The 18,435-nt window shown below is 36.3% G+C and overlaps 1 protein-coding gene across 2 annotated transcripts in view; it reads right to left on the bottom strand.

Moving 5' to 3' along the window:
• The window catches only part of Tgap1l5 (GTPase activating protein testicular GAP1 like 5), a 38,315-nt gene extending 20,348 nt beyond the window's left edge, over window positions 1-17,967 (bottom strand). For both annotated transcript variants that reach the window (XM_039103658.2, XM_039103659.2), the window contains exons 1-7: window positions 17,832-17,967; window positions 15,817-16,000; window positions 13,402-13,551; window positions 11,326-11,367; window positions 10,075-10,156; window positions 2,757-2,834; window positions 1,922-1,985 (exon numbers count right to left, since the gene is read on the bottom strand). In XM_039103658.2, the coding sequence (XP_038959586.1) occupies window positions 1,922-1,985; window positions 2,757-2,834; window positions 10,075-10,156; window positions 11,326-11,367; window positions 13,402-13,551; window positions 15,817-15,935 (535 nt within the window). In that variant the 5' untranslated portion in view covers window positions 15,936-16,000; window positions 17,832-17,967. The remainder of the gene's footprint in view (window positions 1-1,921; window positions 1,986-2,756; window positions 2,835-10,074; window positions 10,157-11,325; window positions 11,368-13,401; window positions 13,552-15,816; window positions 16,001-17,831) is intronic.
• Between the last annotated feature and the right edge of the window lie 468 nt (window positions 17,968-18,435).

Below are 18,435 nucleotides of genomic sequence, written 5' to 3'. Positions count from 1 at the left end.
ATTTTTAGATTGTTTGGACAATACAAAATAGGAATTAAATCCAGGTGCTTAAGGTGCTCTCCCTGTTTTACGTTATTGACTCTCTACCGAAATATTAGAGCATATGTGCTGTGTTGTGGATATGGTTTCCTAGGATGTCTGAAACCTTGGATTTGTCCATTTCTGATGTATCACCAATATGATTAAAGGCTTGGATTCTCTTTTCTTTTGCCTCAGACACAATGTCAGTGCTAAAATCAGAGAAAGATTTACAGCAGCATTGAAATGAAAGGACTCCAGATCCCTCCAAAGGATCAATATGGGAAAATCTAGACATGACTGATACATATTTGTGGATGGACTGTGGGTTGAAATACACATTCAAAATGATGTTCAGAAATGAAACAGGAAAGTTAAGTTCCTGAGATTTTCTGAAGCCTCATGATGTACAAAGCTCTTCCAAGTGTCAGAATTAAAATGTTATCAAGGTGATACTCAGTGAATTTACTGTACAATGTGCCACTCAGCATTTGTCTTTTCACTGACTTGAGTAGTGCTCTCGGGTCCACCTTATACAAAGTGAAAAGCTCGGATGATGCTGGCACACGTCTGTGTTTTCCATGTTCATTTACTTAGGACAGTGAGGGTGGAGCGTTGCTTACCAGCCTGGACTAAGAAGCAATACATTGTTGCATAAAGGGAAATAAAGTCCAGTGTGTGGGCTGCGTTTTCACTGCTTATTATCTAGTGTATTAAAACACTGAAAATAAATATTGAAGAAAAAATAACAGGAGTCCAGTTTCAGTTTCCTTCAAATAAACAGGAATATCTCCACAGATTCTTTCATGATACATGAGAGCATTTTGAATAACAATGTTCTCTGATCTCCAAAGATATTGTTACTGTCACTTCTCCGAATGTCATTTTATGCATTAGAACTTCACCTTTTCTTTAGCTTTTAAAAGATCACATCTGGAAATATACTTGATGATCTCAGAATTTTAAATCTTATCCAAATTGTTCTGATCATATTATTAGTATTATTTATTTAGCAATAACTTAGTGAGAAGTAAAAAAAAAGGCAGCAGAAAAAGGAGCAGGTCAGCCAGGATATCTCCAACATTCTGAATACGATCTCTCATTCAGTGGGGATGGCTGTGTCATAGGGAGATGGGAAATGCAGATTTCACATGGATTCAGGGATTTGTCTACATTCACCGTTTTCATTATGAAACAGAATCACAGTTTGGAATAAGCAGAATACTTTTAAAGTTGCCAAATTTCTTTTGCTTATGAGAAATCTTCACACACACAGACACACACACACACACACACACACACACACACACACACACACACACACACGTTGTGAACGCAGTTTCCTTAGAAACACTGAATTGTTCTTTGAATGTGTTTGTTTTAATTTTAGACTCGTTCTTGTTTGTAGCTGTTTTGCACCAATGTATATCATGTACAATATTGAACCTGATTCTTGTGCAGGTCAGATTTGGTATGTGATCCCTGGACACTGGAGTGCTGGAGTGCAATGAGCTACCACATGGATACTGGGAATTAAGGAGATATTTCTTAGACTAGTAGCATTTTCTGTAATGATTACCAACCTTTTTTTTCAGTTATTTTTTTCAGAAAAAATATATCAAAAAATTGTTTTTCTTTTTTCAAAACTTATGTTTCTCAAGTGAAAAGCACAGATGTTTCAGTTATTTTTTGTCAGATCTCTGTATCTTTCATCATGAGATGTTTTAATGTGCGTGCTTGAAGGCTATGTTAAAGTTATTAATTAGGAATTTAATGAAAGAAATATTTAGTTATTTTGTTTTAATGTGTATTCAAATTTAAGGATAAATGATGAAAATATTGAGCTTTCAGGGTTAGACCACTGAACTCAGTTAGTCCTTCCTTAGATTTCCCTGTTACTTACCTTGGAGTGCTCTTGGAGCTTCCTTGTGGCCAGGACTGAACCAAAGTTGGTAATCTTCAATGTTCTGGGAGCGAAAAAGAACCAAATGTCACAAATAACCTGACAAAAGAGTCTTAAAGATTCTAGTGATTTTATTTACTTACAATTTCTAGCTGTCTAGCAAGGAAATCATTAGGACAAGTATTAATGATTTGTCTTCTGACCACCAGTTTGAGCCATCAGGACTGATTCAGGAAAAAAACCTTGGATACTTACTTTTCCTACCTGAAGGACTACCCATGCTCTATTGATCCACAGTAGAATAAGAAATTGCATTCAGCCATCAACACTAACCAAGACCAATATTATTACCAAATTACTCACAATTCCACTCACAAAGAAATAAAAGATGCAATGGGAGTTGAGAGGAATTATATATCAAAAAAGAAATGCTATGAAATTTTAACAAAGAGAAAGAAGTAAAGAACAAAAGAAAGAAGAAAAGAAACAAAAATCTTATTGCCTCTAAGATTGGCATCCTTTATATCAGATGTGTACATACGACCAATTAATCCCACTTTATTACATGTGTTTCAATGTCTTAATTGTCTAGTGATAGTAAAGTATAGCTCAATAGCATTGAAAAACACTTAGAAAAATTCAAGAAAAAAGACCCTCTCAAGTCTAATATTACATCTTAGATGCCTTTAGCTCCAAAACCATATTGTAAAATATGATATGTAAATGTATCATGATTAAGTTTCCTTGGTATTATTCATATGCGTACACATTTGCACATATGTGGATCTCAAAAACAAAATTCAATTTTACTCAAAATAACTTGAAAATAACTTACATGCACTCTTATCATTGGTAGTAACTTCTCCATTATATCATTCACAGTATCCATGTTTGTTGCTGTTACACATAAAGACTATGAAAAGTACAGAGAAGTATGGTGTCAAATAAAATGGAAATTCATGATTACAAATTTAGTTACTGTCTAAACAGTCCTTATAATCTACAGTCTGTAATAAATGCTCTAATATAGACTACACATCTTGATTTCTTCCCTTAAGATAACTCTAGAAGATTTTGTAACATATTTATCACAAAATTAACTCTGTGGGCAGTTGGTATTAAAACATAGCTGTGCCAGGTTGTATATGATAAAGGAAGACTGAGTAGCCATGACTGCAGGAGCTCCACACCCTAATACTCTTATACTATGGCAGCGGACAAGGCAGAGGGCATTTAAGATAGAACACAACTCTTTTCTTCCACCAACATTTGTTAGACTTCCAACATTTTACAGCCTTACTTTCATGCACAGCATGTGTGCAGTTTTAGGAAAATCAGGACAAATAGAAGCAGCAAATAAAAAAATCAAAAGACAAAAACAAAAAATAAAAGAAAATGAAAACAAAACAAACAAAAGTTGATTTAGAACTCTCTTCATTTCATGCTTTGAATTTTGCTGGATGATATACAGATATATGGTACTGAAATACGTAATGGTGATAGAAGTAGAAACCAAAATGAATATTTGAGATATTCTCCATGACTTAATACTTCCAAGAACAAGCAAGGTGCTTATATTTTTAGCTCTCTACTGCCTCTCACATTTAGAATCTTCTCCAGAGACCTAGGAAGACAGCAAGAAGAACCAAGCATGAAATCAAATCATAGCAATCTGATAGCACTGATATCCTAGAGTTCTGATACATTATCATAGTGTATGACAGTGAGTAGGTAGGTATATCTTTATGAAGACAGTGTTTATAGTATCAGCTATCTGCAATACATGTTGTGTCCAGGAAACAATCTCTTATATATAAAACAGACAAGTGCCCCCTCGCTATCCATAACAACCTTGAACCAAGACCAGATAAACACTTCATAAGCCATGTCTTTCACAGAGTTTTAATCTATTGTGTTCAATCCACTGGCCATAATATATTACCCTAAATATGTGTGTGTGTGTGTGTGTGTGTGTTCAAATATATGTCAGTAATGCTGATAATTTGCCATTCCTGAAATTAAGCAGCAGAGGCAAGAGAACATTTCCCTACAAGACTTTCGGCTTTTCAGCTCCTCCGTGTCCTGAGAACACATCAGGTTCAGCCAAGCTACTGAGTGTTCTTCTGACTTAGGTCACTGGCTAGAAATTGCTATATTTAATTACTGCTTTATTTAACCTAGAAAGTATGAAGATCTAATTGTGTGGAGATTATTTTATACAACTTGGTAAGTTTAACGCAATTTCAACAGTGAAATGTTAGAATATTGAACTCTAGGTACATTGTATACCCATTAGCATTTATGAAAGACAGAGACATGCTGATCCTCTGAGCCACAGTCTATTCTGCTTTACACTAGAAAATGTCTTCAATGCTCTCCATGCTACGTAACAGGTAGATTTGTAATCTGCACTAAACCCAATAGTGAAAGTAGAACAATTATAAAAATAGGTCAAAATTAGACAATTATTTAATCGCTATGTGTGTAATGCAACAATAAAACTACTATTTAGTCTGTGTGAGGTCATGAGTTTTATCCTAAGCAGTGTACACACACACACTCACACACACACACACACACACACACACACACACACACACAAATGGTAAGTAAATAAAAATTATTTCTAAACAGAAGTTATATGAAAAAATATGCCTATGCCTAGAACATTCAAATGAATATGAGATAAAGAGCCCTGATTATGTAGCGGGCCTTCCAAAGCAGGTATGAGGAGCAGAGAGAACGAAAGAAAGGGCAGAGGACAGTGGTACAGAGATCAAATGTTACAACAATGTGAATGTGCAGAGCAAAATACTTCTTGATAATATTTGGCATTGTTTAAAAGGTGTTTATGATTATCTTATATAATATGAACTATTTTGATTAGAAAAGTATTTTAAAATACATAATAATTAAACTATGAAGGCCAGAAGATCCTGGACTGATGTCATACAGACCCTAAGAGAACACAAATGCCAGCCCAGGTTACTGTATCCAGCAAAACCCTCAATTAACATTGATGGAGAAACCAAGATATTCCATGACAAAACCAAATTTACACAATATCTTTATACAAATCCAGCACTACAAAGGATAATAAATGGTAAAGCCCAACATAAGGAGGCAAGCTATACCCTAGAAGAAGCAAGAAACTAATCGTCTTGGCAACAAAACAAAGAGAATGAAAGCACACAAACATAACCTCACATCCAAATATGAATATAAAGGGAAACAATAATCACTATTCCTTAATATCTCTCAATATCAATGGCCTCAACTCCCCAATAAAAAGACATAGATTAACAAACTGGATACGCAACGAGGACCCTGCATTCTGCTGCCTACAGGAAACACACCTCAGAGACAAAGACAGACACTACCTCAGAGTGAAAGGCTGGAAAACAACTTTCCAAGCAAATGGTCAGAAGAAGCAAGCTGGAGTAGCCATTCTAATATCAAATAAAATCAATTTCCAACTAAAAGTCATCAAAAAAGATAAGGAAGGACACTTCATATTCATCAAAGGAAAAATCCACCAAGATGAACTCTCAATCCTAAATATCTATGCCCCAAATACAAGGGCACCTACATATGTAAAAGAAACGTTACTAAAGCTCAAAACACACATTGCACCTCACACAATAATAGTGGGAGATTTCAACACCCCACTCTCATCAATGGACAGATCATGGAAACAGAAATTAAACAGTGATGTCGACAGACTAAGAGAAGTCATGAGCCAAATGGACTTAACGGATATTTATAGAACATTCTATCCTAAAGCAAAAGGATATAACTTCTTCTCAGCTCCTCATGGTACTTTCTCCAAAATTGACCATATAATTGGTCAAAAAACGGGCCTCAACAGGTACAGAAAGATAGAAATAATCCCATGCGTGCTATCGGACCACCACGGCCTACAACTGGTCTTCAATAACAATAAGGGAAGAATGCCCACATATACGTGGAAATTGAACAATGCTCTACTCAATGATAACCTGGTCAAGGAAGAAATAAAGAAAGAAATTAAAAACTTTTTAGAATTTAATGAAAATGAAGATACAACATACTCAAACTTATGGGACACAAAGAAAGCTGTGCTAAGAGGAAAACTCATAGCGCTGAGTGCCTGCAGAAAGAAACAGGAAAGAGCATATGTCAGCAGCTTGACAGCACACCTAAAAGCTCTAGAACAAAAAGAAGCAAATACACCCAGGAGGAGTAGAAGTCAGGAAATAATCAAACTCAGAGCTGAAATCAACCAAGTAGAAACAAAAAGGACCATAGAAAGAATCAACAGAACCAAAAGTTGGTTCTTTGAGAAAATCAACAAGATAGATAAACCCTTAGCCAGACTAATGAGAGGACACAGAGAGTGCGTCCAAATTAACAAAATCAGAAACAAAAAGGGAGACATAACTACAGATTCAGAGGAAATTCAAAAAATCATCAGATCTTACTATAAAAACCTATATTCAACAAAACTTGAAAATCTTCAGGAAATGGACAATTTCCTAGACAGATACCAGGTATCGAAGTTAAATCAGGAACAGATAAACCAGTTAAACAACCCCATAACTCCTAAGGAAATAGAAGCAGTCATTAAAGGTCTCCCAACCAAAAAGAGCCCAGGTCCAGACAGGTTTAGTGCAGAATTCTATCAAACCTTCATAGAAGACCTCATACCAATATTATCCAAACTATTCCACAAAATTGAAACAGATGGAGCCCTACCGAATTCCTTCTACGAAGCCACAATTACTCTTATACCTAAACCACACAAAGACACAACAAAGAAAGAGAACTTCAGACCAATTTCCCTTATGAATATCGACGCAAAAATACTCAATAAAATTCTGGCAAACCGAATTGAAGAGCACATCAAAACAATCATCCATCATGATCAAGTAGGCTTCATCCCAGGCATGCAGGGATGGTTTAATATACGGAAAACCATCAACGTGATCCATTATATAAACTAACTGAAAGAACAGAACCACATGATCATTTCATTAGATGCTGAGAAAGCATTTGACAAAATTCAACACCCCTTCATGATAAAAGTCCTGGAAAGAATAGGAATTCAAGGCCCATACCTAAACATAGTAAAAGCCATATACAGCAAACCAGTTGCTAACATTAAACTAAATGGAGAGAAACTTGAAGCAATCCCACTAAAATCAGGGACTAGACAAGGCTGCCCACTCTCTCCCTACTTATTCAGTATAGTTCTTGAAGTTCTAGCCAGAGCAATCAGACAACAAAAGGAGATCAAAGGGATACAGATCGGAAAAGAAGAGGTCAAAATATCACTATTTGCAGATGACATGATAGTATATTTAAGTGATCCCAAAAGTTCCACCAGAGAACTACTAAAGCTGATAAACAACTTCAGCAAAGTGGCTGGGTATAAAATTAACTCAAATAAATCAGTTGCCTTCCTCTATACAAAAGAGAAACAAGCCGAGAAAGAAATTAGGGAAACGACACACTTCATAATAGACCCAAATAATATAAAGTACCTCGGTGTGACTTTAACCAAGCAAGTAAAAGATCTGTACAATACGAATTTCAAGACACTGAGGAAAGAAATTGAAGAAGACCTCAGAAGATGGAAAGATCTCCCATGCTCATGGATTGGCAGGATTAATATAGTAAAAATGGCCATTTTACCAAAAGCAATCTACACATTCAAGCAATCCCCATCAAAATACCAATCCAATTCTTCAAAGAGTTAGACAGAACAATTTGCAAATTCATCTGGAATAACAAAAAACCCAGGATAGCTAAAGCTATCCTCAACAATAAAAGGACTTCAGGGGGAATCTCTATCCCTGAACTCAAGCAGTATTACAGAGCAATAGTGATAAAAACTGCATGGTATGTGTACAGAGACAGACATATAGACCAATGGAATAGAATTGAAGACCCAGAAATGAACCCACACACCTATGGTCACTTGATTTTTGACAAAGGAGCCAAAACCATCAAATGGAAAAAAGATAGCATTTTCAGCAAATGGTGCTGGTTCAACTGGAGGTCGACATGTAGAAGAATGCAGATCGATCCATGCTTATCACCCTGTACAAAGCTTAAGTCCAAGTGGATCAAGGACCTCCACATCAAACCAGACACACTCAAACTAATAGAAGAAAAACTAGGGAAGCATCTGGAACACATGGGCACTGGAAAAAATTTCCTGAACAAAACACCAATGGCTTATGCTCTAAGATCAAGAATCGACAAATGGGATCTCATAAAACTGCAAAGCTTCTGTAAGGCAAAGGACACTGTGGTTAGGACAAAACGGCAACCAACAGATTGGGAAAAGATCTTTACCAATCCTACAACAGATAGAGGCCTTATATCCAAAATATACAAAGAACTCAAGAAGTTAGACCGCAGGGAAACAAATAACCCTATTAAAAAATGGGGTTCAGAGCTAAACAAAGAATTCACAGCTGAGGAATGCCGAATGGCTGAGAAACACCTAAAGAAATGTTCAACATCTTTAGTCATAAGGGAAATGCAAATCAAAACAACCCTGAGATTTCACCTCACACCAGTGCGATTGGCTAAGATCAAAAACTCAGGTGACAGCAGATGCTGGCGAGGATGTGGAGAAAGAGGAACACTCCTCCATTGTTGGTGGGATTGCAGACTGGTAAAACCATTCTGGAAATCAGTCTGGAGGTTCCTCAGAAAATTGGACATTGAACTGCCTGAGGATCCAGCTATACCTCTCTTGGGCATATACCCAAAAGATGCCTTAACATATAAAAGAGACACGTGCTCCACTATGTTCATCGCAGCCTTATTTATAATAGCCAGAAAATGGAAAGAACCCAGATGCCCTTCAACAGAGGAATGGATACAGAAAATGTGGTACATCTACACAATGGAATATTACTCAGCTATCAAAAACGAGTTTATGAAATTCGTAGGCAAATGGTTGGAACTGGAAAATATCATCCTGAGTGAGCTAACCCAATCACAGAAAGACTTACATGGTATGCACTCATTGATAAGTGGCTATTAGCCCAAATGCTTGAATTACCCTAGATCCCTAGAACAAACGAAACTCAAGACGGATGATCAAAATGTGAATGCTTCACTCCTTCTTTAAATGAGGAAAAAGAATACCCTTGGCAGGGAAGGGAGAGGCAAAGATTAAAACAGACACAGAAGGAACAACCATTCAGAGCCTGTCCCACATGTGGCCCATACATATACAGCCACCCAATTAGACAAGATGGATGAAGCAAAGAAGTGCAGACCAACAGGAGCCGGATGTAGATCGCTCCTGAGAGACACAGCCAGAATACAGCAAATACAGAGGCGAATGCCAGCAGCAAACCTCTGAACTGAGAATAGGTCCCCTATTGCAGGAATCAGAGAAAGAACTGGAAGAGCTTGAAGGGGCTCGAGACCCCAAAAGTACAACAATGCCAAGCAACCAGAGCTTCCAGGGACTAAGCCACTACCTAAAGACTATACATGGACTGACCCTGGACTCTGACCCCATAGGTAGCAATGAATATCCTAGTAAGAGCACCAGTGGAAGGGGAAGCCCTGGGTCCTGCTAAGACTGAACCCCCAGTGAACTAGTCTATGGGGGGAGGGCGGCAATGGGGGGAGGGGGGAGGGGGATGTTTGCCCGGAAACCGGGAAAGGGAATAACACTCGAAATGTATATAAGAAATACTCAAGTTAATAAAAAAAAAAAAAACAAAAAAAAAAGAAAAAAAAGAATAAGATGATTTCCCAAGATATTTGATTAAAGGTGAAATTTCATGAAAAAAAAACAAAAAAAAAAATACATAATAATTGAGCAACAATATATGTTAAATATAAGCAGTAAGAACTCAGGGGAAAAGCAATTTAATTCCAATATTATTACTTGCCCAGGAAATGTATGCTGTTCCAACTACTTGACTTAATTTTCAGGCATTTAAGAAAAATTATTTCCTCTTTTTTCTTGCATTAGCACGTGGAACAATCTTCCTTCTTATTGCTTTTCATATACGTAAATGCTTACTATCTCTAACCTCCACCCACTTCTTACGTCTCCGTCTTCTATTACTCTACAAACTGCCTGCCTCACTGCTAGTCATGAACTTGAACTATCAGTTTTTGGTTCTGTATTCACGTACACTGTCACAGGTTTGGATATCCTCAGGGAATATGTGCAGTGGGAAAGTTTTCTTGATCCCCTTCTTGGCTTCACTGATGGATCTGCTCAAATGCAATAAAAACAAGCAACAAAGTAAAATTAAAAAGATTGTAGCTTATTTTAAGAAAATGACTGTTAATATTTTAACTGTTAAATACATTCTTAGTGTTAGTACAAGACAATCAGTTCAGCAATATGCATTATTGGATTAGGGAATATTTAAAAATGTTTCAGGAACAAAGACATGGTCAGCTTCATCTAGGAAGCACATTGATCTAGGAAGCAAAGCCATTCCTCAGGACATTTTGTTTGCAAAGTAGTTGTCAACTTGAGTACATGTGGAATGAACTACAATCCAGAAACAGAGGGCACACCTGTGACCAAGATCTTGAGGCAAGACCACACAGGCTGCTAACTTGATCTTGACATGGAGATCTTGAGACACAGTGGCCATAAAGGACAAGGCAAGGTAAAACACAGCCACGATTAATACCTAGAAATTAAGGCAAGTGGATCTGTATGTTCAAGGTCAGCCTGCCACAAAGCAAGGTTCTGTTCTAAGGGTGGTCGTACACACCTTAAATCTGAGTAAATCCTTCTGTTGGAGGCCTAAATAAGGACATTGAGAGAAGACTCGCTCTTCTTTGCCTGTTTATAATTAGTTGCCAACATATCTGTTGACATCTACTGCTTCAGGATTCCAGTTCATACAGAAGACCAGGTGAAATAAACTATCCTCACAGACTGAACAACTACTAGATTTCAATTCACAGCTGCTCACAGTTGGGTTAGTTGGACTATAGAAGAAGGTCATCACATGAGTTTCCTTTAATATATACAGTCCTTAAATTCTGTGACTCTAGAGAATGTTCTGTGACAAATACACAAGGAAAAGCAAAAATCTGCCTTACCTAAAAGAGGGAATTAGCAGATGGTTTGAATGTACATGGTAGAGTAAGTTCTGTGGGGTTGAATTTACAATAAGACTGAAGAGTACTGTTTACTCCAATATAAAGAGACAACATTGAAGGCAGAACTTCCTCAAAACTAAATAAATGTGTGATAGGTAGGAGAATCTAAACCAATATTGAGTGACCACAATATTGAGTGACCATCTGGTCAACAAAGTAGTTGGAGACAACCTATCAAAAATATTTTTAAAAATGAAATGAAGCACAAACTGTAATTCCCTTGTCAGTATGGAATTAATGTATAATCACACGTAAATTACCTGGTGAGGAAAGTATACCATTGCACTTTCTGTTCTTCTGAACTGTAATGTTAAAATGAAAAACAAGATTAGAGTCTTGACAATCTTAAGACTTTTAGATTATTACACAGAAAATTCCTGTAAGACAATGGCTATCATGAGGGTGCACGTGTAGATTGTATTCTTCATGCAACTGCCCTTCTGAATGACATGCTTAACTGGAACACTTGTATGACAGGAAGTTGAATCTAAGTGTGGAAACTATTTGGGAATATCAAGACATGACTCTGTTCCAAGAGCAGTGTGACCACGACTGGGAAAACAATTACTCCTAGTTTAGTTTCATCTGTATAAAAGGATAGTTAAGACAGTGCCCTCTTAGTGTGAGGTCAGGTTCGCATAGGAAGGTTACATTATTCACATTATATGACAGATCAGGTCCAGAGAGAATGCCTATTAAGAAAAAAATATTATTAATTTCCTTGTGTGAATTACAGAATTGGTGTCACAAGACAGGTGGTCCTCCATTTGTGTGAGTCCTCACATTAACTCTCCTGGTACAAATTAATAATAAGCCCACAACTACGAAACTGTAGCATGTAATCCTCTAATTCAAGTTGGATTAAAAATGAACTCACAAGGCTAACAGTTTAAAACTGCAAAGGACATGCTGAATGTGTTAGACCTCATTGATATTCAGTGTCTTACAGTCATCAACATTGTCCTGATGATCAAAGTTTTGCTTATCCAAACAGCAACCCCTTCCCTATGCACTATTCCTCTTCCCCATGCTCACAACCCACTGTCAGGTATTGTTTTTCCTTCTGTATGCATTGTTCCATTTTCTGAAAATGATTATCCATCCTGCAAAGATCTTTCATTCCCAGAATTTTCTTCTCCCTTTTAACATGGTTCTAACATTCATAATTCAAGCTAAATAGTCATTTGATAACCTTGGTAACTTCCTGTGGAACTATGGACTGATATTTGCAAAAAGATGGACACATTCATGTTTTTACTATTAACATTTCATCCAATGATAATGGCCAGTGTGCTTAGTGGAAGAGGCAGGTCTTCCAGTTTTACCACAGGAAGGCTACCAGATGTAGGGGAGGAGAAAAAAATTCACCATGCTACAGAGGGAGTCACCAGCCTTGTGAGATCTCAGATGGATTGGCCATTGGCTGTTTCCCCAATTGGCCTTGGAGAGCAGGCAGGATATCAGAAATATAATTAAGCTGAGGATAGATTTAGGGTGCTGAACTAGGACTATGGTAACTAAGCAAACAAAGTTGAGGGCATATTCTGAGGTGTGGGGCTGGGAGTGTGAAAAAGGGAATGGTAGTTGAGGAAGGCTTAGAAGAGCCTGGCCATAGAGTTAAAACATAGCAATATAAGGTAGTGTGTCTGTGTGCATGTGCGCATGCATGTACGTGTGCCTGCATGCCTGTGTGTGTGTATGTGTGTGTGTGTGTGTGTGTATGTGTGTGATCTACCTGACCGATAGAACCATATTCCTTGACCTTTATACTTGTCTGTTGACCATTAGACATCAGTGATATTCTGCTACACAGACATTCAAATACTTGAGCGTTCAATAAAGAACTATTTTTATTTATTCAATTAAATATTACTTTAATGGAAATTAACTGGGAAGTATTGGAGATATTGGTCAAAATAATTATATTTTGCAGTATTATTGGAGATAAATCAATTTATGCACTTTCAAATCCTAGATAATACCATGGGAAAAAGAATGTGGAGGCCATAGTAAGTGCTTGTTTTTTCCACATCCTTCTTCGAAGACAATGTACCTCCATTCTGCCCCAAGAATCTTGTGGATTCCTAGTGAAAAACCCAGATCAAAAGCTAAGGAATATGCTTACACATGAAATGTATGTTGTAGAAAATATAGACAAACTAGGATCATCATAGAAGAGGTTGAGTTAGCAACCTGTATACAATCAGACTTAAATGAATTCTTATTTTGCACAAATTCTGGTTAATTGGTTTAACCTATAAATTACAAAGCAATGCGCTGCCCACAGTTTCTATAGCTATCCTCTTGTGAATACAGGTCCTAATTGTAGGACTTACCGAAAGGTGGCCAAAGCATTCCCAGTGGCCCAGTAGAAGAAGATGGTCTTGCAAGTACAGGTTTGATTTGCCCTGACAAGTTCCACATCATCCACCACCCACAGATAATTCAGTGGGATGATACATTTTATCTTAAACTTTTTCTTAGTCCTAGAAAGAGAATCAGGTATCTCTGTTAGTTTGGTTTGTACTGTAGTTGGAATTGCTTGTAGAAATACCTAGTTCTTCCTGCTCCAGAGCAGAGGAGGACTCCTCCATTTTATCACTCAGGAACAGTTCAAGCCATGGGAGCCATGGTAGATGAAATTCAGTTAAGCATGTACTGAAAGAAGTCAGTGGACACAAGCTTCTCATTGGTCACAAATAGTCCTAGCTTGATTGTTTTCTGAATGGAGAGTGTTAGAATGAATATACTAGGTATATTATATATTGGACACTTTTAGAAAGCCATGTGTTTGAAGATTTTTCCCTTAATTTTGTTAATTTGGAAACATTTTGATTCATTTCCATAATATCAAAAAAAGTGGTTAAAATTTTGTTTTTTAATTACATTTAATAATGTATGTGTGTGTGAATTTGGGTTTGTAATTCTGCGTTTGACACTATTAACCAATTATGTTGGTCCAAAATTGAGGATATTAACTCTGCCTCTCTCAGATTCAGGAGATAATATAACACAATTATAAACCCTGATTCAAAAATCCTATATAAACATATTGTAAACATCAAAATGTGTAAAATTTTTGAAACAGGATATTACAGGAATGATTTCCCACAGTATGTAATGTATCAGGTAACAATCAAAATAGAAGCATATCATGTAAACATAAAAATAATAAATTACTTGCACACTCTCACACAAACATTAACACATGTCTCAATCATAACACATTTGTACTTATATTTTCTTTCAAACTCAAGACTCATATATCTAATTGTATATGTACATGTACATATATATGAGCATATATGTGAACCTAAAATCATTGATTCGAGTGTCTGATAAGAGATAATCTACCTTGAAAATGGAACTGACAATCATTTCCTATGAAATTAATAATGCTCGTTCGAAAATTTGAATGACAATCTCACATTAGTTTTAATTATTATAATAACTCAGGTGAAATAGAACAAATATATGGTTTTTGAAGTACATTTTGTTTCCTTTACTTTCAAAAATCACACAAACTACAATTAAAAGGCACAGTATTGGTATATACATATTTTTAATTCAAATGAGTCAATTGCTGTCTTTTAAAAAGATGTATTTCCAACTGGGGACCAAAGGTGAGTTGATCAGAAATAACAAGAAGAATAGACATATTGATAGACAGCCAGGTCATTTATTTATTTTGATTCTGCATCACTCAGATACTAACTACCATTTTCTATGCAAGGAACTTACAATTACTAATGAGGGTTGAAAGCCAAATTTACCCAATTGGTTGAATCATTCAGAGTAATTCTCTTCTGAACAATTTATTTTCTCACATTTTGAAGTAGATCTTCAGGAATATTGTTTAAGGATGACCAAAAATTTTATACCCTAAACTGAATAAGCTATACTATTGATGTCTGTGCTCCAAACCATATAGGAACTAAGGCGAACAAAAATTAAAATTTTTACTTGATAACGTCAATACCAGCTTCATAGATTCTAGAATAATATGAAGGCTATAATCATGGCCAGTGAAGATTATATGTGATGTGGTTCCAGAAAACACCACCATGATTATAAGTTACAATGCAAACATGTATACGGCCTCATTTAATCACAGCAGTTTTCGCTAGCATGTGAAGAATCACCAACCAGGAACTACTCGGTGCCTGCCGTTTCCCCTCATTAATAGCTGCTGTCAGTAGGGATAGGAGCTGCTTTTTGCCTCTTCATACTTATTTGGAATCTATGAGGTCAAGAGGCTTACATGTGTTGCCCCTTGTGTGCAACGCTCATAATCTGGGACTTTCTCTTCTTGCTTCTATGTAAATCTGGAAACAACAAGCAAGAGGACACCTGCTTCTTGTATTTTGAATATTTTATTTTGGGAACATGTCTCCCTGTATAGTCCACATATCCCAAAAAGCTTCAATACTCCTAAGTCAGTGTTAACAATGCTAGAATTACTACCATGTGCTTGTACATCTCTTCTTACTGTGATTCAAAGACCAGGATAAATAATTCATTTTTTAAAAAATGCCTAAAACTTTTTGCCAAACAATTTGTGAAATGAGTAGCCAAGTGTCCACCAAATTTCAACCATAGTAGAGGAAAAGAAGTTGTGATAATGAAGTAATGAAGTAAGTATAATGTTTTATTTCAAACAAAATTTTAAAAATAATATTTTACTTTTGTACAAAAAAGGCTGATTAAAGTGTAGTCTCTCATAGTAAGGAACGCTTGTTGTATATACTCACAGGTTAGTAGACACAACCAAAACATCATCAAATAAGGAGAGATATCTTTTATTCCTTTTCCTGCCACTTGTGAGTTCCACAGGGCCTTGACAGAGCAAGGTTCGATGTATTTCCCCCATGTCTTCCTTCACAAGGGTTTCCACATAGAATAAAAACTAACAGTACTCCTGATACAGGTCTCCAACTAAAAGAACAAAAACACAGTGGGTAAGTTATTAGACCAATGTTCATACTAAATTTTAAAGTGTTCCTGATGTTAAAGCACAGTAAATAAATCTGAAAGAGGAGCTCTGAGGAATAGCATAAAAACATTTGTAATGCTAACAGTTAATATATGGTATATATGTATAAAATTAAAAAATAAATACAAATGTGATATTACAAGATAATAGTAACTCTTAACATGAATTATATGCTAATGAAAAAGATAGTAAGAAATTAAAAAACTAACCAGACTTAATAATTTTACACTGCTTTTAATATATGTGAAGACCCTGGCTTTACCTGTATTGCCCTATATGTCTGCTTCCTTCAGAAATTTCTTTTTAATGTGATTGTCTCATCCCCACACTGTCTTGAATGGTGAAAACTTAGACATGAGCAGCTGCCATTTATTGTCTTCTGAAGATATAATTGTATTAATCTAAACAACTCAAGCCAAAGGCCTCTGCTTTTATGAACCTGAGGATCAGCTAAGCTTTCAAAACTGGTATAAAACATTAGATCACTGTCAAATCAGATTATATAAACAAATACTCCAGCATTCAAAAAATATTTGAGAATTGGTCTTGTCCAAATAAAGGTGTCATTTCCCTTCCTCTTCCTGTGTGTCCTACAAGGATAACAACATGGATCCTGGGAAGTGAAAATACTTGTACACTTTAAAGTCTCCACCTAGATTCCTGTATCTCTCCAAACATCTCTATCATGTGTGCTATGTGAGCTATAGAACCCCTTCCCACCTATAGGAATTTAAAGTTTCTCCTACTCAAGTTATCCTCATGTTTCACTCCTGATATTCTTCCTTGTCCGTTACCAAGCATTGACCATACCAAATCTTTTACCTTTTTCTCGCTACTCAGAACCTTCCAGCCTCCTCTGACCATGTTTCCTCTTATCCATATTGAAATTCTTCCCTGTAATAATGGAGTGACTAACATTCTGGTAGTTTCTGTACTGTGAAATGATCATTCAATGGAATTTTTATGATATAAATTTTCTTTAAGGGACTATAATTCTGCCCAAAACCTGTTTCATCTCTATCCCCCCCCCCCATTTTTCTTAAATTGGGTATTTCTTATTTACATTTCAAATGATATTCCCTTTCCCAGTTTCCAGGCCAACAGTGCCCTAACCACTTCCCTTCCCCTTCTATGTGGTGTTCTCCTCTCCATTCACCCCCATTACCATCCTCGCCCCAACAATCCCATTCACTGGGGGTCAAATGGCAGGAAAAGGGCTTCCCCTTCCATTGGTGCCCCTAGAGGCACCAAATATTTTACATAGAAAGTATTTCGTATCTCTGAGAATCAAAGCATCAAAGGGATACAGAAGCCAATCATTGTCATCACACACTTCAAATAATAAAATAAAAAAATGTTAAAAAAACTATAGAAACTGAAATTCCTGATAAGAGAAATTAAATCTGATTTAATGTTCGAATACCCAGAAACAGATGACAAAGAACACAATATGTGTTGGAAACTCTAAAAATTTGAGGAAATCAGAGAGTCCTTGATCACTTTTTTAAATTTTGAAACATAATAATGACTCATCACTTGGGCATACTTTTTTAAAAAGATTTCTAGAAACCATTCTCCTACCTGATCAAAGCATATCACTCCTCACATAATAACATTGTTTCTAAAGAAGACTGGTACTGACATTGTTACAGTGAGTAACTTTTCAAAAGACCCCTGCTGAGTTGAGAGTTAGTTCATATTAAAGGGAGGACTGAGAAAACACCTCCTGATTCTACTAGTCTATCATGAGAATCAAATTAGTTATAAAAATACCTTTTCAGTGGAGCCTGGAAGGGAGAACCTTTGAATAGACTTGAAATTTTATTTCGCCTTCCTACTCTTGAACACCAAACTGGTGACTGCAGTTAGCAGGAAAACCACTGAAGTCTGAGACCCGGTGTTGTCAAGGTGAAGGTGTACTGTGATGTCATCACTCTAAGGTTCCTGACAACTCCCACAGTTCCACATGCTTTGCCTTTCCTTATAACTAGTGCCTTTCAAAGATTACATTTTTAATAATTATTGAACAGTAAGAGTTTGTAGGGAATAACATAGTTTCACAACTAAGCATACGTATATGAGAATTACATTATATAGTTGAAAGATAGAATATAGAGACAGATGCATGCTCTGTCTCTAAAGCTAAAATTGATAGCTATTGTTTGGCTTGTTTCATTACTCTGCTCATACAATTTGGATATTAAAACATATTAAATGAATATCATTCTGTCAGAAACATGATATAACTTTCTATGAGTATGTAGAGAATAGCTTTTACTCATAAAGCATTTAACACCCAAGAGATACAGAGTCACGAGGAACAGCAGCCATTGGTTGTCATCAAATTCTTCAAAGAAAAATATCAAGATAGGTTCAC

This window comes from Rattus norvegicus, chromosome 2, assembly GCF_036323735.1.
Source record: "Rattus norvegicus strain BN/NHsdMcwi chromosome 2, GRCr8, whole genome shotgun sequence".
NCBI lineage: Eukaryota > Metazoa > Chordata > Mammalia > Rodentia > Muridae > Rattus > Rattus norvegicus.
The sequence above is the reverse complement of the archived record's forward strand: the minus strand, read 5'-3'. Positions and strand labels throughout refer to the sequence as shown.